The 17,314-nt window shown below is 52.2% G+C and overlaps 7 protein-coding genes across 7 annotated transcripts; 5 read left to right on the forward strand and 2 right to left on the reverse strand.

The window, feature by feature from the left end:
• The first annotated feature begins 1,239 nt into the window (after positions 1–1,239).
• BKA58DRAFT_338881 (bacterial low temperature requirement A protein-domain-containing protein) lies at positions 1,240–4,037 on the forward strand. Its single transcript, XM_046168303.1, has 3 exons — positions 1,240–2,079; positions 2,127–2,593; positions 2,647–4,037. The coding sequence occupies exons 1-3, from the start codon at positions 1,654–1,656 to the stop codon at positions 3,803–3,805; spliced, it is 2,052 nt and encodes a 683-aa protein (XP_046025178.1). The 5' UTR covers positions 1,240–1,653; the 3' UTR covers positions 3,806–4,037.
• A 320-nt stretch (positions 4,038–4,357) lies between these two features.
• BKA58DRAFT_384841 (uncharacterized protein) lies at positions 4,358–6,398 on the forward strand. Its single transcript, XM_046170314.1, has one exon. The coding sequence runs from the start codon at positions 4,365–4,367 to the stop codon at positions 6,384–6,386; it is 2,022 nt and encodes a 673-aa protein (XP_046025179.1). The 5' UTR covers positions 4,358–4,364; the 3' UTR covers positions 6,387–6,398.
• A 142-nt stretch (positions 6,399–6,540) lies between these two features.
• On the forward strand, positions 6,541–7,678 carry BKA58DRAFT_174385 (O-methyltransferase-like protein family 3). Its single transcript, XM_046165250.1, has one exon. The coding sequence runs from the start codon at positions 6,743–6,745 to the stop codon at positions 7,454–7,456; it is 714 nt and encodes a 237-aa protein (XP_046025180.1). The 5' UTR covers positions 6,541–6,742; the 3' UTR covers positions 7,457–7,678.
• On the reverse strand, positions 7,538–10,173 carry BKA58DRAFT_174362 (glutamate carboxypeptidase 2). The gene is made up of 6 exons (XM_046165249.1): positions 9,798–10,173; positions 9,713–9,751; positions 9,599–9,658; positions 9,183–9,551; positions 8,549–9,134; positions 7,538–8,499 (listed from the first exon to the last, which is right to left on the reverse strand). Exons 1-6 carry the CDS (start codon positions 9,985–9,987, stop codon positions 7,620–7,622), a joined length of 2,124 nt encoding a protein of 707 aa, XP_046025181.1. The 5' UTR covers positions 9,988–10,173; the 3' UTR covers positions 7,538–7,619.
• An 879-nt stretch (positions 10,174–11,052) lies between these two features.
• Positions 11,053–14,103, forward strand: BKA58DRAFT_411504 (uncharacterized protein; the record flags this gene model as incomplete). The annotated part of the gene is made up of 4 exons (XM_046172295.1): positions 11,053–12,115; positions 12,272–12,460; positions 12,515–13,312; positions 13,343–14,103. 4 exons carry the CDS (start codon positions 11,053–11,055, stop codon positions 14,101–14,103), a joined length of 2,811 nt encoding a protein of 936 aa, XP_046025182.1.
• A 626-nt stretch (positions 14,104–14,729) lies between these two features.
• BKA58DRAFT_314674 (RING finger domain-containing protein) lies at positions 14,730–15,762 on the reverse strand (the record flags this gene model as incomplete). Its single annotated transcript, XM_046167486.1, has 3 exons — positions 14,730–14,831; positions 14,881–15,230; positions 15,282–15,762. The coding sequence occupies 3 exons, from the start codon at positions 15,760–15,762 to the stop codon at positions 14,730–14,732; spliced, it is 933 nt and encodes a 310-aa protein (XP_046025183.1).
• A 464-nt stretch (positions 15,763–16,226) lies between these two features.
• On the forward strand, positions 16,227–17,234 carry BKA58DRAFT_315283 (nucleophile aminohydrolase; the record flags this gene model as incomplete). Its single annotated transcript, XM_046167515.1, has 4 exons — positions 16,227–16,270; positions 16,323–16,342; positions 16,409–16,459; positions 16,510–17,234. The coding sequence occupies 4 exons, from the start codon at positions 16,227–16,229 to the stop codon at positions 17,232–17,234; spliced, it is 840 nt and encodes a 279-aa protein (XP_046025184.1).
• Between the last annotated feature and the right edge of the window lie 80 nt (positions 17,235–17,314).

A 17,314-nucleotide genomic window follows, 5' to 3' on the forward strand; every position in this document is an offset into this window, starting at 1 on the left:
TAGTAGAAAAGAGTTATTATAGAATAACTTATAAGTAAAGATAATCTAATTCTATAAATAATAACTAGTTAATAGTCTATATAAGAGATAAACTATTTAAGTTAACTATACTAAGTATAATAATAAAATCTAATATATTCTTATACTTATTATCTTAGGTTCTATTCTCTCTAGCTTTTTATCTAAGAGAGAGATTTAGAAGAACTATAACTTTTTTAGCTCTACTAGCCTTCTAGAGGCCTAGTCTTAGTAGAATACTAATTCTAATTATATAACTTTAAGCCCTGTAATTATTATTACGTTCTAACTTAGTTATAGTTAGCCTTTAACCTCTTTACTCTATGTTAAGAAGAGAATTCTTTATGTTACCTATAATATCTACTCTACTATTAACACTCTACTATAATAGCTATAACGTGTTATAATAGAAGAGTTACGTCTTATTTAATAGCTTAAAGCGTAGTCTATATTTTAGCTTCTTTTAATAGTTCTATCTAGTATAGTTAATAAAGTATTATAAAGTAGAGGTAGTTTTAGTAGAGTCTTAGCATAGGTAACCTACAAAGCATGCTAACCTATAAAGCATACACCTACGTTATTATATTAGAGAGTGTTTATAGTGTTCTGTTACGTAGAGTGTTATATTACGCAGGGACAGACTTTGATCACCTTAGGCGAACTATAAGACTTAGGGCCTAAAGGTGCATGAATATGCGTTTCGGGGTTACCGGGTGTCACGCATGGCTCTGGGTTGCGAGCATCTGAGAATGAGGGGACATGTAAGACAGGGAGTGAGAAGGAAGTGATGTTTGCGCAACGCCGGCTTGGTGATGTTTGATGGTTGCCGGAAAGAGGTTGTGGATGTGAAAGGGCGCTGTAGAGGCAACGTAGAACGCTGAGCTGACCGCCTGCGGACGGGTGATGAGCTGCGTGAGAGTTTTACTGCAGCACCTCTACCAATTCACACCAAGAAAGATGTGTTTCACTTGCTGCAGCAATGACTTCGTCTTACGATGAGGCTAGCTGGCGAGGCACCTCCGCCACAAACTCGACGCTTGACGCTTACTCCGCTAGCGGCCCGTCTACGGGTCTCAGGGCTGAGCTGACTCCCCTATCTTCCACACCGTCTAATTCGACCCACCAGCGCGCCAAGCCTCACGTGGAGCTAATGATTGGACCGACGTACGCTACGACCAGTACTCCAGCATCTGTGCGCTTCCGACTCACGATAGCGCTGTCAGCATTGTTGCGCTGGCTTGCTGCTGAGCCCAACCCGCGCAGGCTTGGTGGTGAAAGCTTCCTCTGGTTTAGCACGACCTAACTCCCCATGCGTGCTCCGCCAGCGACACCGTGTAATGCGCCGCTATGCGGTGCTATTGGTACCGTTGCTAGCGGACTCAAGGCGGAACCGTACTTGTCGGCCTGGGCCTCCAGCCCTAAGATAGAACATGCGCCATAGCTTGCGGGGCTATCTCGTGTCGCGTGTAGTATGCGAATTGAGATTTGCATAAGAATCTCTGCAGGGCCGAAAACAGCTCGAATTTGTCTTGGTAGTCTTGTCCGCCTGTCTCTGATTTAACCTCTCTGCTCCTTTCCCGACCGTTGAAGTTGAGTTGTGGTTGTTTCTCGTCGACTTCGTGGGAAATTGCCATTATGGGCTGGACTTTTCACGGCCACAAACGCGATGTTGACGCGGAAAAGCATCTTAGACGGCTGCACAAAACAACACCGTTTATCGAATCCCCGCTAGTTGGTGCCGATCACGAACACCTCGTCTTCTCTCAACGGCACGAAGCGAATAGCGTGGAACTTTTCTTTGATTTGTTCTTCGTTGCTAATCTTGCGACTTTTACGGCCTACCACTCCATTACCGATATCGACTACCTACTGGCATACATCGGTTTCTTTGGCATATTGTGGTCGTGTTGGTTCCAGATCACACTACATGATGTTCGATTTGCGCGGGACTCGCTCTATGAGCGCGTGTGTAAGACGATCCAATTCATCGTCTTTGTCGGTCTGGCGCTGGTCGGAAGCCAGTTCAACCCAGCGAGCGCAAAGGGTCAAGGGAACAACACTGTAAGTTTGATACCCATATTGAGGAAAATGTATACTAAGTCATGTAGAACTTCCGTATCCTATGCTACACCCTGGTCATAAGCCGTGGTCTCCTCGCCATCCAATATCTTGTCGTGCTCTTCTTCACTTGGAGAGCGAAGTACACCAAGATCTATCTTCCGATCATCCTCATGTTCGTCGTCTATGCAATCGGCATGGGCGCATTCGCTGGTATGACACCCGCCTTCAAGGTCGAGGGCGACCACAGTAGACGCCTAGTCTACCTTGTTTGGTACGTCGTCATGGTGCTTGAAGCCGTCGCAGTCGTTGCTATATCGTGCTTCTGGCGTATGATGAGCTTCAAAAAGACCCATTTGATGGAGCGCATGAGCTTATTGACGATCATTGTCATTGGTGAGGGTGCAATTGGTGTCACAAAGACAGTGAGCAGGATGATGGGGAAGCATGGATTGGAAGTCGAGGGATGCTTCTTGATCATGTGCATCATTGTGGTTCTGGTGCTGATTTGGGCTCTGTGAGTATATGCAGGTATGGAAGACATGATAAATATGAGCTAACAAAACTCAGGTACTTCGACAACTTTCCCCACGGTCACTACGGAACTATTCGTCAGCAGATATGGTCGCTGCTACACTTCCCCTTCCAACTTGCTATTGTTGGTGTCGTAGAAGGCTCACAGCAAGTTGCTTTGGCCCGCTACGTTGCCAAAAACACCAGAAAAGTCACCACGTCCATCCTACAATACTGTCAAACGGATCATCTTGATGGCCAAAAACTTCAAGACAAGCTTCAGTACCTCCTGGAGTATTTCGAGCTCGACAGCAAGTATGAGACTAGGAGCTTTTACAACCAAGCTCAGTCGGCCATCTGGAGTGTCGGTAACGCTACAAACATCTGCTCGCAGCAAAACACCGCACAGTACAACATGGGCGAAGACGATGACGAGTGGCCCGGAGCACTCAAGAACGTATCCCACCTTCTCAACAACGGCCTATATACCGGTCTCGGCATGAAGATCCCAGTCGACAAACTAAAGGACTACAGTCCCCTCGAAGTCGGTCTCAAAGGATTCGAGCTCGTCTATCTCTACTTCTGGTCGTCGTTCTGCCTCCTTCTCGTCTGTCTGATCATATTTCTTTTGTTGATACGCCGCCACAAGGCCGACCTCTTCGACTTCACATCTATCATATCCCGCAGTCTTACCCTCGGCGTTGGGGGCGCAATGTTGGCTCTGATGGCCGACACCGAGCGATTACACGCTGTGATCGAATCACCTGCGCTCCTACCAATCTGTGTAGTATTCCTCTTCCTCATCCTTGTCAGCGACAAGCTAAGCTCAATCTACTGCAACTGGAAACTCCAAAAGAGCGGGAAACCATATGCGTTAGAGTACGAAGAGCCCGGACACCACGGACACGGACATAGTCATCATGGATCCGTGCACGAGACGGGTGCGGCACACGAGCATGTGCCGCACGACGCGGGGTTGGAAGAGATGCGCAAAACGGCACGGTGGAGCACGCGACCCGAAGACATGGTGCCTCTCACGGCACAAAGCACAGAATACAACTCGCCGCATCAAAGCTACGCTATGGAGCCGCTTGCTAGTCCGCCGATTGCGAGCCCGCCAATGTCAAGCCACGATCCTGCGGCCCCCCAGGGATATATGGCTCACGCGCCAGCTGGATATGCAGCCGTGAGTACGGGACAAAACTATGGTGCGTAGGCGGTTGTTGAAAGCGGTACGGTTCTAGATCTTCTTGTAATTTTCTGTTTATTTAGCAAGCGCGGCGTTATTGTTTTGGGAAGGCATCATTTGCACATGCGAGATCCGGGGACGGATGGTCATAGATGCGGCACAAAGATGGGCATGGCGATACGGCGTTACCTGTTACAGCGTAATAATGAACTTTGCCATGGCGGGTTCAATAATTTTGAATGAAAAGCCTTTCAACCCTTACATAGCCCTAGTCACGACGCTCATTGACGACGCTAAATCGACGGAACGAGGTGTGTGGCGTAATGTCGACGCCTCATAAAGACGACTCACGTTGCCGCTACTTCAAGCCTCTGGAAAAGCCGCTCTTCAACTTGAATGCTATGTCTCGGCGTTGCGCGGTGCGTCGTCATCCTTGAGGTGGCACAATCGTGTTGTATCGGCTCCGAACACAGTGACCGTGTGGCCAACAAACTGCAACACCAACATCCAACTGTATGTCTCATTCCTGGTTCTTGTTATTTCCCGAGTAGTACCGCCGTAAGACCCCCGCTATCTACGAGGAGTCATGGCTGATAAGAACCAACTAGTAGTAGCAGTGCGGACTGAAGCCGCACCCCCAGCATATCCATACGTTTTTCGCCGTGCATATATCTGCGGTCATCCTGACGAGTTCGTCCAAGTCTCAAAACCAGCGAACCAGAAAAGAGTCTCACATACAGTCATAGATCCAAACCAGGTCGAGGGTCAGAAGAAAGACTGGCCAGAGTACAAGCTGGTACGGTGCCGACCATGCGCAATGAGGTTACGTGAAGAGCATCGCAACATGCAAGAGAGCGGAAAAGGAGAAAGAATCAGATCGGTAGCGGTCTACCAAGGGGAGACGATGCGTCCTGACCGAGGATTGCTCAGTGAGGCCAGATCAGGGTTCGAAGCTGCAATGAAGCAATTGGACCGCGTCAGTTGTTGCGGAGGAGAAGAGGAGGAACAATGGCCACTCATGAATGAAATTATCGGTAACGACGATGATTCTATCAAAGTGGTGAGATTCCTTGATGGTCGTCGCAAGGTGGACTCGCCGGCATCTTCGCCTTCGTCGTTTGCCCACACTTTCGGTGACATGTGGCCCCTTCGAGGAGGTGGCGAGGACGATGACATTGGTTGCTGGGCGAATTGCGAAACCTGTAGCCGAGGTCGTCGACGAAAGGATAGTGCTTTTGAGGTCCACCAGAACACCACGCCGAAGTCTAAGAGCGAGAAGTGCACCAGCAGGGAGCCAGGAGAGCAAAGAGAATACCTCCGAGACCTTCATCTGGATGCTCCACGCACGCCAAGGGTGGTCACCATCGGCTCCACAAGCGACTTGGACTGGCTCAGGTTCTCCTACCTGCTCCGCAATAAGAATTTGAGCTTCGACGACATTGCAGAGCTTGTATCGCGATATGTGCCCAATGATAGCAATCTCCCAGAAAATGATCCCGCGCAAGAAGAGGTTACAGCTGTCGGGGAATCGAACACGCGCAACAGTACATGGCGGATTTCTGTACGTCAATCGGAAATCGTTGAATGGGATGTGTCGACTCTTGCAAAAAACGGGCATACATCAACAACGAGCGGCGTTGGAAACGACAAAGACCAGTCCAGTGAGCTAAGATGCGGAGCGGGAGTTCTTAAGTCCAACGGCATAGACGTCTGCCACCACGCGCCAACTCAACTACAGAATCCTTCGAAGACTGTGAGCATCGATGGAGCGACAGAGCATTCCCCCCAGCGTGAGCATTTCGGAGATTCAGACCAGTTTTATGATCGGTGTTCCAGCGAAGATCAAGAGGTATCCCGATCATGCTTCTCATCCGATTCATCAGTGGACTCGGTCGACTTTTCGAAAGCAGAAATCGGTATCCTGGCGACCAATATGAGACCTACCATGTTATCTTGGCTGAGGCCAAAGAGGAAATTCGATAGCCTCCACGGGGGCACAAAGCCAGACTCATCGGGTCCTAAGGAATCTTCGGTTGGCCTCTGGAAGCGAATCAGCAGAACAACAGCCCCCACAATGAACGACACCCTGAAGGAGAAAGTCGACCGGAAGTTGCAAGTCAAACTCTCCAACGCCAAGTTGCGAGCTTCCAGCGCAAGCCAGATACCTACCACCGATTGCCATCCTGCATTCCGAGAACAAGCCGACACGCCAAACGTCCAACCGGAGCTTTTCACCTCATCTCACATCTTCAACGCCATGAGAGCCTTCAGCAGCCATCGCGCAAGCCAAACCGTACCCAGCGACACCACCAAATCCCAAAGAGGAAGTCACGGCTCTAGCTTCAGCAGACCAAGGCCTGTCAGCACTCATTCCACCGACATCATGCCATACGGTTTTCACCGGCCGTACAGGCCTAGCCCATTGAAACACGTAACCCGGGTCACATCGCTAGACGTGAACAAAGGACTTCCACCTTTGCCCCCAGAAGCGCGGCGGCTCGCGCATCAGGCTTCACACGCGAGGTTAAAGGACCTGCAGGCTGTGAAGCAGATGGCTATTCGGAAGGCGATCAATGAGTGTATAGGTGAGATGGCGAAGGCGTATTGAATGATACAATCGTTACTTTCCCTCTGTTGATGTTGCTTGGTTCGCATCCTCGCCTCGTGTGCTGATTGCGTATGCTCGGCGGTATCGGAGATCGAAGCTCGGAGTTATGCTTATCAGATTGCTTTATGGTAAGCTTCCGCGAGCTGGCTGAATGCTCATCCACCCCCCCTCCTCAATGCCATCCAATGACTGTTCAATGCTCTTCAGGCAGATGCATTATGAGCTACGAGTGAAACCTGGCATGCCCGACTGAACCGACATGATCTGTCTATAAAGACGCGTTAATTAGCGCATTCAGAGCGTGTAACTAACCAGCAACTAAGTTCCATACCTGAAGCCCCAACAGCATCATCACCATGCCGCGGCCAGGCCAATCCCACGAAAAAGACCCCCGCTGGACAGCCGTCGACACCTACTCTTTCGGCCACCTCCACCACTCCACCCGCACAACGCCCTCCCCATCCGCTCTCCAACATGCCCTCGACGCCTCCCAGAAAGCCGGCCTCCCTGACATCGCCGTCTCGCCCTCCCAAGGCAAATACCTCCAGCTTACCGCACGCCTCGCGCGCTCCACAAACATTCTCGAAGTAGGCACATTGGGCGGATACAGCACCATCTGGCTCGCAACATCCAGCCCCAACGTTAGCGTAACAAGCGTCGAAGTCGACAGCCACCACGCCGATGTCGCACGATCGAATATCCAAAATGCGGGTTTGGAAGACAAAGTGGAAGTTATACTAGGGCCTGGTATGGACGTCCTCCCCACTCTTGCACAGCAAGTCAAAGAAAGCAAGAGGCCGAAATTCGACTTCGTTTTCATCGACGCGGATAAGGAGAATAATTGGAACTATGTAGATATAGCGCTGGGTATGTGTGAGGCGGGGGCGTGTGTGATTGTAGATAATGTGGTGAGGAAGGGGCAGTTGGCGGAGGAGACGGATGATCCGAGGGTTGCGGGAGCGAAGAGGGTGGTGGAGAATGTGGGGAGAGATGAAAGGTTGGATGAAGTGGTGTTGCAGACGGTGGGAGAGAAGTCTTATGATGGGTTCTTGCTTGCTGTTGTGAAATGAAAGGGAAGGTAGAAGTGAGATCTGGAGTCTGCAGCATACATTATCATTATTCTTTCTACTACTGACGACTTATCTCTCCCTTGCCAAGGTCTTCACTAGGGTATCTCCTCCACCCTCCACTACCACCAAGCCAGTCGTCGCAATGTTGCGTATAGGCTGACCTTTAGGTCTTCAAGATGCTAGCGGCGACCAAAATCGCATCACTAGTCTTCTGCACCCACTCCTGCGCCAACTCCGCATCCTGATCAAACGTAATACTTTCCGTGATACCCGGGAACGTCACAGGCGCATACCCTGTATCACGTCCAGGAGCGAAAATAGTATGCTGGTAGAACTCTCTAGTGGGCAATCCACCCTGCGAAGTGAATCCGCGAGAGAAATCCCGTGCCTTGTGGTTCTGCACAGTAATAAGCTCCGTGTCATTCGCAGCAACAGCTTGATCCCTCAAGTCGACAAACTCCTGGGCAGAGATTTCGAATTGAGTGATAGCGGCTGTAAGGTTTGTGAGGTCAACAGTAAAGTTGCTGCTGCTGATTTCCGTCTCGAGAGCTTCAAGGTAAGTGTTGAGCTCTGAGACGTAATCTGCTGGCTCGAGGGGCAGGACGGGGTCGGATACCATGTGGTACAAGAGGAGGGTGAGGAACTGGCCCATCGCCTTGTGAGTGACGAACCCAGGGTCGCCGAACGTAGCCATCCAGTGGTAGGAGTCGTAGTTGCTGTGGTACGGGTAGACGGGATCGTTTGGACCACCTCCAGCACCCATGTCAATGGACGCAATACCACGGTGGAGGAAAGCAGTGTAATCACTGCCGCTACCTAGTACACCAACTTCCCCGCTCTCGTGCGACCAGACGTCGTACATGGTGAGACCGGTGTCGTTGCGGTAGGGGTACACGACCTTCTTCATGAGGCTGGTGGCGATGGCGTGTAGGTCTGGGGTTGCGGAAACATCTGGGATTGGTCCACTGACAGCGACGTCGATGTTGAGGTAGGACACTGCGGCGTTCTTCAGCCAAGGGATGTACTCCTCCATCCACTCGGTACTATAGGTTATCAGTATCCTGATTCATTATCATTAAGCTGTAGTCTTACCTTCCAACAAGACCATACTCCTCAGCGTCCCAGCTGCAGAGAACGATTGTGCGCATTGGCTTCCAGCCTGTCTCAGCAAGAGCACCGAATGCCTTGGCAAGCTCGATGAGGACAGCGGATCCAGAATTAGGGTCAGCAGCACCGCCGACGATCCAAGCGTCACGGTGGTTGCCCACGATGACAACTTCGTCTTCGTTCGTGCCATTGATGATGCCAACTGCATTCCAGATGGTACCGTAGGTGTCGTTCATGACATTGCTCATCGAAAGCGATGCGCCGGATCCCTCACCAGTGAAGTAGTCTACACCGGGAATAGCACCAACCCAACGCGTCCTGTTAACCTCGGTACCGTTGGTTCCAAATCCGTTGAGGGCTTGGAGAAGTGGTTGAGCCTCAATCCAAGAAATAGGCAGTGATGGAATCTGCGGGGTGATATCGGTGCGATCTGCGCGTGGGGAGTCTGGCTTGGAGACGTAACCTGGAGTAGTCGGGTCCCCGGGATAGGTAGACAAGAACTGGACAGATCCACGTTGAACGGTTGAAGGGTTCCTCGCTCCGCCATAGGGGTATGGAGCCACTCCCTTCGCTGGAAACCGTTAATAGGCAGGTCTGGGAAGAGGTCAAATGAGCTTACCTTCAGTCATGTTGCCATCATCACCAGGGTCGGTGAAGATCACAGCACCGATCATGCCATGATCTTGTGCATTCTTGACTTTCAATCCACGGAATGGTCCACCGTACTTTGCTAGAGCGATCTTGCCCTCAAGCTCGACACCAAGAGCTTCGAGTCTGTCAAAATCGACTTGCTGGCCTCTTCCGACGTAAACGTATTCTGCAGATGCGTTTCCTGTGAAGCTGTAGCCATGGAAGACGGGGACACTGTTGGGATAGCTGGTGGTTGGGTCCTCTTCTAGTACATCTTCCATCAAGGTAGGGGTGTAAGTGCTACCGTTGGAATAGGTAAGCTGTAGCGAGTTCGATACGGGATAGTTGAGGAAGACATCTGCATCTCGTTAGTGCCCGCCGCGACGAATTTCAACAGTTTCATACAGTATTCGTCAAGCCTTGACGTGAAGCCATATTGAGACCATTTGTCAGCAGTCCACTGTGCTACGTCAAGGATCAGTTACCATGTCATATCGGTCCGGGAAAAGCTTCAAATACCCATTGACTCGTTCTGACCAGCCAAATGCTGGCCATGAGCTGCATTTTGTGAGCATAAAGTCTGCGTCGAGCTTGAGAGCCATACTGTAGTAGTAAGACCATTCCGATATCGAGACGGAATCAAACGAGTTTAGCAATATCTCTTCATTGGGTGTCAAGGCTGGAGGGAAAACGGATTGCCGCTTGACATGCTTGTGTGGGTGATGGAAGAATGCACGTTCACGCTGGCAGGCTTGAGCGCCAATGGCAGCGAGCGCTAGAAGTGCCGTTCTCATATTGACTGACAAATGCACACTTCACAGAGGCAGAAGGGTATCACACAACGGTAGGTCGCATGGTACTTTAAGTACTCGCAGGCAGTTCCGTCGGCGTTCGGTACGATAACGTCAAGGTTTCCATTCCGAGGATAGCTGCTTTTACTGAGAGCAGGTGAACCTGGCGAGTCCCCTGCTCTTTCGTGTCATCGTATCCCGACATGCGGGTAGCTGTAGCTGGACGCAGGCACTGCGTAACCGCGAGGTATACAGGCAACTGGCTAACGCACTCCGGAAGGTCAAAGAGATATGGACGCGGGGCGGAGCGTTAAGGTGCTTGGCAGAGAGCAATGACGATATACGTGGTGGGGTAGCTTCTGAAATGAGGAGGAGATGCCGCTTCGATGCACGTATCTTCTGCGGTCAAAATCTGACGGTCAGATAGCAGATCGGAAAACCGCGCATACCGACGCTGCCGTTCCGTGCACGTCGCCAGTGGCTGGCCCGAAAGCCGTCCGAAGAAAAGTAACGGTAGTGGAAAGTATAACGTGCTTCTGCGTAGACGGCACAGAGCAGAGGATGGCCGGTTGAAGTTGAATGCGGGGGAGTGCGGAGAGGCGTCCTTGTTCCGCGATGCACTTGGCAGTTGAGAAGACACAGGGCTAGAGCGTAGAGCTAGAGCTCAGGAAAGACGAGCGGAGCTTCTCACTTATATAGATTCGCAGTCCATCAAGGTACCGTCTTGATGCGATAACGCGCAATGGTTGTGAGGGCGTAGGACTCGAGTCCGAAAGTGATCTACGGCTAGCACGCTTTTGGGCTTAGTCATATCGAAAGGCGGGTGAACCAATGCAAGAGTGCACGGCGCAAGATGTTCGGCGAAGACTGCGTCAGTCAATAAACATTGGGCTGCCGGCAGCGCAAACACGACGGCAACAGGAGGGAGACAAAGGACACGATTTACTGACCGTCGCATTGTCAGCGACACAGCCAGTCGCGCCTTCCTCTGTCTGAGACTCGTCTCCTTTGTAGCTTCCTTGTCGTGAAAGTCGCCAGTCGCTCTTTCAACTCTTGCCAACCGCCATCATGGACGTTTTTCAATCGCCTATGCGCATGATCCCGCCCCTCACACCCCGTCGCGTCCCATCACCAGCCATGTCGCCCGCAGGCAGACGAGGCAGGACGTATGGCAGCTCGGAAGAAAGCCGCCTCCGCGACCTGTCGCCCGAGACAACTCTCCGCGCCTTCACACAAAAGCCCATGCCGTTCGACACAACACGCGACGAATACAAAATATTTTCCTGCATCGAGACCCTCACCGCTGCCGAGAGAGACTTGGGATCGCGCGTCGCAAAGGCGGCGCAGCGGCTGAAGATATGGTGCGCCGAGATTGAGCAATGGGGATGGTCGGGCAGCTTCGAAAAGCCCAGCGCCCAGGTCCGCGAACAGAGGAGGCGAAGCATCGAGCTGCGTATCAGGGAGCACGTCGCCGATTCCGACATGGCCAATGTCATGCCGCCATTAGAATACTGGGGTTCGATGCTGTCAGTCGAGGTGGAGCAACACGAGGCGCGGCTAGACGACATCGCCGACGAGATGCTGAAGCTCGACGTCGAAGAGCTGAAGGAGCACGTGCTAGACATGCATCCGGCAGGCAGGTCGAGACCATCGTCTGCTGGCTACGAGGCGAACCGCCAGCACTACAAGGTCATGGACGACTTCTCCTTTCTCATCACCCAAACCCTCCTATCCGCTCTACCACACCACGCCCAGCTCAAAGCCCGCCTAAGCACATGGACCGCTCGCGTTTCCATCCTCCGCGAAGCCCCCCGTTACACCGGCGAACTCGACACTGCGCAAGAAGCTATGCGGCTAGGCTGGGATGCCATCGAGGCGCCATCGGACACTTCCGATGCTGCATTTGAGCAGTGGAAAAAGGCAGTGGATACCATATCGCTTGTGCTTCACCAGAAGGTCAGCGACTTGGGGAGGCAACTAGACAAGATGCTCGATACACTCGAAGGACAGGAAGACAGTCTACCCGAGCACTGGATAGACATCTTTGAAACGACAGAGGCCGACTATGGGCGCTGGAAACACGAATCAAGAAGGAGAGTAATCGATCTCGAAGTTCGGAGACGGGCGGAAGGTTTTAACATTATCGAGAAGGGCGCCCCTGAACCTACGCTACAACCAAAGCTCGATACAAGTACGACTGCGAATACGGGTGGCCAGAGAGTGATGACAACTGCATCCTCATCAGTCAATCCTGGTAGTGACGTGTCCATTGTCGCACCCCCCACAGCTGTGCAGTCCGCTACTACCTCCAGACTGGATGCTCTCAATGCTCGGATCGACTCTGTCGCATCTACGCTCCATTCACCACCACCCAAGCTTGCTTCGCAAAATAGCCGCCACAACGCCATGCAGGACGACTACTTCAGTGCGCCCCAGCGTGGAATCTTCTCTGGAGATTATGCCATGAACGCATCAAGTAACAGCAACTCAACACTTCATACCTCCATTGGCTCCAGCAACGCACGGCAAGTCTCGGGGGAGACGGATGTTACAGAACATGAGCTGGCACAAGGTTTTGCGTCACCATCGAAGTCCCCTACTGCTTTACATCCTGTTGCAACTACACATTCAGAGAAGATGAGCTTCGAACCAGGACCGGCATCTGTTGACGAGGACTCGGACTTCGAAGAAGGCGACACAGTTGTACAGTACGAACTCGATGAAGGTCCCGAAGAAGTCGCTGTCCTTCCGGAGGCTGACGTCGACCAATCATCCAAAGCATCTTTACAAGGCAGGCCCAAACCTCTGGCGCTTTTCGGCAATCCTACTATCACAAAGAATGATGGACAGGACAGCCCCGTCATGGAGCCTCCTCAGACGCCGCGATCATGGAGGGGCAGCCTGGACTCGCTCTCCACAGACATCTCCCCTGATTCAAGCCCGCCTAGTACCGTCGAAGAGTCTCCTTCAGTCCGAAACGCCACTAACCGTTCTATGAGAGCGCCGCGTCCTGAACTGAATGCAGCCATGGCGAAGCGTCGACCAGCCAAGACTACTACCACCGCCGATGATACATCAAGCGCTCCATGGCCACCGACACACTTTGCTCAGAAAGCTAATAACAGCGCTGAAGAACTTGAGCGAAAGATCTCTGACATTTTGACGACCATCCCCGCCCACATCAGGCTTCGGTCTGGCCCAGGTCCCGATGCACCCGAAGTCAAGTCCGCTCGTGGTCTTCTCGCGAAGAGTAGTCGTGGATATCTACGCGCAGCTCGCTCAGTCAGCGGCCTCAAGTCTCCTGAGCTCACCCTATCCCCTGCAAAGAGTGAGTTCGAACTGAACAACCCTGCAGCAGGACGGAGGTCAGCTGCAGCAGCAAGAGGCGACAATGACATCAAACTGTACCATCTCACGCAACCTGGCAAGGAACAGCCCATCAAGCTGTTCATTCGCCGCGTTGGCGAGAATGGCGAGCGTGTCATGGTGCGTGTCGGCGGTGGTTGGTCTGACCTAGGCGAGTACCTGCGCCAGTACGCCGAGCACCACGGCCGCAGGACAGCAAGCGAAGGCAAATTTGAAGTATTGGGTCTGGAGGTGAAGAACCCCGATAGTTCGCCGACGAGGCCAGACAGCAGGGCGAGTAAGATGGAGAGACGCATCAGCGTCGGCTTCCCCTTGGCCAGCCCATCCACCACACCCGTCAAGTCATCCGGTCTAGCTTTTACTAGCGACGAAGCACCGCCGCCGATGCCGAGCTTTATTCCCGGAACACCAGGCGCCACTACTGAAGACCCGACTATACCTTCAACAACTTCGTCTCGCAGTTCTTGGCAGGGCAGGGAAGTCGGAATGGCGGGCCCGTCGGCCAAGAAATTAGATCTCAGTGGCGAGAAGCTGGAATGGATTGAGGGCATGATGAAGCAGGCTCGCACTGTGAGCAGCAACGTCATCACTTCAAGCCATCCAACTTTCGAGCGCACTGACAGCAGAAGCGACAGTCGCCCTGGCAGTGCTGTAGGAGGAGGAAAGAAGACAGAATTTGGTGATTTAGGCAAGGTTGGTGCAACCAAGCGTGTCTTTATGAAGGGTGGTAAGCCCGGTTCGGGCGATCACTAGGTGAAAGAAAGAGAAAGAGAAAGAGAAAGAGAAAGAGAAGAGGTGGCTTTTAATATTCTACATTGATACCCTGGGCCTATATATTGTATTGTACGTTTTCTCGTTTGTTTACGGTTGGATCGGATTGGTTTGGTTTAGATTGGTTTGGGCGTATGGTATCGCAGAGCAGTGCCATCATAGACAGGCAGGCTTCGCAGCACATCTTAGCTGAGGTACATACCCCATGGCGTTATTTGGGATTCATGGGTGGTAGCGTCCCTAGCAAGTGATGAAGCGGTCGCGCGGTTTCGTTTGTGATTCACAAAAATTAATTCATTACAAGTCTTCATAAGATGTGCCAAAGGCCTGTTCTCGTTCAAGCCACAGAAGGATGCTCCAGGAGCAGGCGAGGTAGACGAAATGAGTGCCAATGGCAGGTAGCTCCACGTTCCACAAAGCCGACGAGCACAAAACGCGCAATGTCGATATGGAGGTCGTGGGCTGGTTTGATCTTCGCACGTAGACTAATCGACACAGTATTGAGGAATAACTTGTGGCAATTTAAGAAAGTGCGGACGTTGGGAAGCGTGAAACCCATCATTCAGTGGAGAGAAACGGTGAAGCGACTGCATGCATTGCAATCGTAGCTATTCGTCATCATCGTCATTGTCACCTTGGACATCCATGACGCGCTCGCCAGCTCTCTCAAGCGTTCGACGACTCCATACACGGACTCCTTTGTAGACTGCCTGATTGTTGTCAGCTTTGGTATACGAACGGAAGTTGCTCTCTACGTACCGCTAGAAACGTGCCAACACCGATGAGAATGATGATCCAGCTGACCTGCTCATATCTGTCTCGACCAGTTGTTCGACCCCGACCGCCTCCGATCCTGAAGTAAGATAGCGGGCTGGCGATCAATACTTTCAAGAAGCCAAGTACACCCATGCTAGCAAAGCCTTTCGCGAAATGCTCGTACCAGGTGGACGACTCGTCTTCGTAGTAATAAGCGTAGTCAGGTTCCGACGCGGAGAAGGGTGATAAAAAGCTCCATGGATCCAGATACAGGTTGATGATGGGATCTGCAACGAAGCCGAGGACAAACACGATGGATATCAATATAATGGCAGTCAAACCAACCTGAGCAGCTGTAGTTGACGTTAGCGAGTTTCTATTGATGCGGAAAACAGTAAACATACCAACACTGCCTATAAAGCGCCCAACTCCTAGACGCGCAAGTCGGTACTTGAAGCCACAAGTGGGACACAGCCAGTAGTTCTTACGCCCATAGCTGGGGTCTGCATGCCTCCAAGCTTGCAAACAAGCTTCATGGACATACTTGGATGATCCCTTACACATACATGGGCGGATCAAACGGCCACTTTCATCTTCGTACACAACGCTGGACGACTGTAAGAAGCCAGGAAGGCTTTGCGAGGGAACATTGAATGTCGGCTGAACTGTCTCGAGGCAGATCCTGCATTGTCTGGGCGGCCAGTGGGTACGTGTTGAGCTGCGCGACTGCGATGAAGAGTTATCGCTAGTATTGGAGGTGGCTGAAGGTGGCGGTTGCGATGTGGAACCTGTGGAGGAGGATGTCGCGTGGGCGGGTTCTGTCTTCGGCGCGTCATCAGGCCAGTACCAGCCTGGCATAGCCTGGTATCCAGACGAAGAAGACATGGCGGGATGCAAAACTGTAAAGATACAAGGTGGAGGTTAATGTAGCTCTTACCAGTAATATAGCATGGGTGGGCATGAGATGACGAAGTGATCAATCAGGAAGCCGCGGGGAAGACATTCGCCAACTTAAGTGTCTCGGTAGTGCGGATCATGTTCCGACACCGCCTCCTTTGGCGGTATGACACTAGGGACACAGTGGCAGGATGTTGGAAACGTGGTGGTGATTTAGAGGAACGGTTCTGGAAGCTCAAAGAATTCGGGGTTGCAGCTTCCTCGAAGAAACCGGAGGTGTGGTTACGCCGAGCGCCGGTCTTGGCGCTTTCGGCGACGAAGCTCTGGGTAGCCTGGAGCTCTAGCAGATCGCCTCCAGTACCCGCGTCGTCCATCAACCCCACTGAACGTCTTCCTGCCGCCGACTACGCCCCTTCCTGTATACCGCCTCTAGATTCTGTCAAGCAACCGACATGGCGGACAGATACTCCTTCTCCCTCACCACTTTCTCCCCCAGGTAAACATTGCGCTATCGATTACGCACGACATGTTTGCTAACATTCATGTAGCGGAAAGCTGGTACAAATCGGTACGCGGCTCCGGGATATGACGAGTCCCGCCTTCTTGTAGTAGGCCGCATCTAACACCTGGACAGAGTATGCCCTGAACGCCGTCAACCAGGGTGTTACCTCACTAGGAATCAAGGGTACGTTATGTCGTTCACTGGCCTCCAACAGCGCTGACTAGAGCTCGCAGCCACCAACGGCATTGTCCTCGCTACCGAGAAGAAATCGTCATCGCCGCTCATCGATTCGCAATCGTCGTCGAAGATCAGTCTCATAACACCCAACATCGGTATGGTCTACTCGGGCATGGGCCCTGACTACCGTGTTCTCGTCGACAAAGCCCGCAAGGTCTCACATACCGGCTACAAGCGCGTCTACAACGAATACCCACCTACAAGGATATTAGTACAGGATGTGGCGCGAGTGATGCAGGAGGCTACACAGTCTGGTGGTGTCAGGCCGTACGGTGTCAGCCTGCTGATTGCTGGATGGGATGACGGTATTGAGCCTGAGGCCGAAGGCAAGAGCGAAGAGCAGACGAGCGAAGAGAAGAAGAAGGTCAGCGGAAAGACTGGTGGAATCCTCAAGGGCGGACCCAGTCTCTACCAGGTCGACCCCAGCGGCAGTTATTTCCCTTGGAAGGCGACAGCCATAGGAAAGAGCGCGACAAGCGCCAAGACCTTCTTGGAGAAGCGGTACACCGACGGTCTCGAGCTCGAAGACGCCATCCACATCGCCCTTCTTACCCTCAAGGAGACCATAGAAGGAGAGATGAACGGCGAGACCGTTGAGATCGGCATTGTCGGACCACCAGAGGAGAGGCTCCTTGGCACTGAGGGCGTCGAAGGTGCCGTCGGACCACGGTTCAGGAAGCTGAGCCCGTCCGAGGTTGAGGACTACCTCACAAACTTGTAGAGATAGAAGTTTATGACGCAGCACCACTCTGCTCTGAGTCGGTACAGGTGGACTTGGTGCTAAAGGCATGAAGCGACTTA

Source organism: Alternaria rosae, assembly GCF_020736505.1.
Source record: "Alternaria rosae strain MPI-PUGE-AT-0040 chromosome Unknown BKA58scaffold_5, whole genome shotgun sequence".
NCBI classification, from domain to species: Eukaryota; Fungi; Ascomycota; class Dothideomycetes; order Pleosporales; family Pleosporaceae; genus Alternaria; species Alternaria rosae.

What these genes read in the sequence shown, in the direction of transcription:
- BKA58DRAFT_338881 (XM_046168303.1), top strand. Translation starts at nt 1,654, where the DNA reads ATGGGCTGGACTTTTCACGGCCACAAACGCGATGTTGACGCGGAAAAG. An exon ending in AGGGTCAAGGGAACAACACT is followed by an intron (nt 2,080 to 2,126) that starts GTAAGTTTGATA and finishes TAAGTCATGTAG; the next exon opens with AACTTCCGTATCCTATGCTA. An exon ending in CTGGTGCTGATTTGGGCTCT is followed by an intron (nt 2,594 to 2,646) that starts GTGAGTATATGC and finishes AACAAAACTCAG; the next exon opens with GTACTTCGACAACTTTCCCC.
- BKA58DRAFT_384841 (XM_046170314.1), top strand. Translation starts at nt 4,365, where the DNA reads ATGGCTGATAAGAACCAACTAGTAGTAGCAGTGCGGACTGAAGCCGCA.
- BKA58DRAFT_174385 (XM_046165250.1), top strand. Translation starts at nt 6,743, where the DNA reads ATGCCGCGGCCAGGCCAATCCCACGAAAAAGACCCCCGCTGGACAGCC.
- BKA58DRAFT_174362 (XM_046165249.1), bottom strand. Translation starts at nt 9,987, where the DNA reads ATGAGAACGGCACTTCTAGCGCTCGCTGCCATTGGCGCTCAAGCCTGC. An exon ending in TGGTCAGAACGAGTCAATGG is followed by an intron (nt 9,659 to 9,712) that starts GTATTTGAAGCT and finishes TCCTTGACGTAG; the next exon opens with CACAGTGGACTGCTGACAAA. An exon ending in TGATGGCAACATGACTGAAG is followed by an intron (nt 9,135 to 9,182) that starts GTAAGCTCATTT and finishes AACGGTTTCCAG; the next exon opens with CGAAGGGAGTGGCTCCATAC.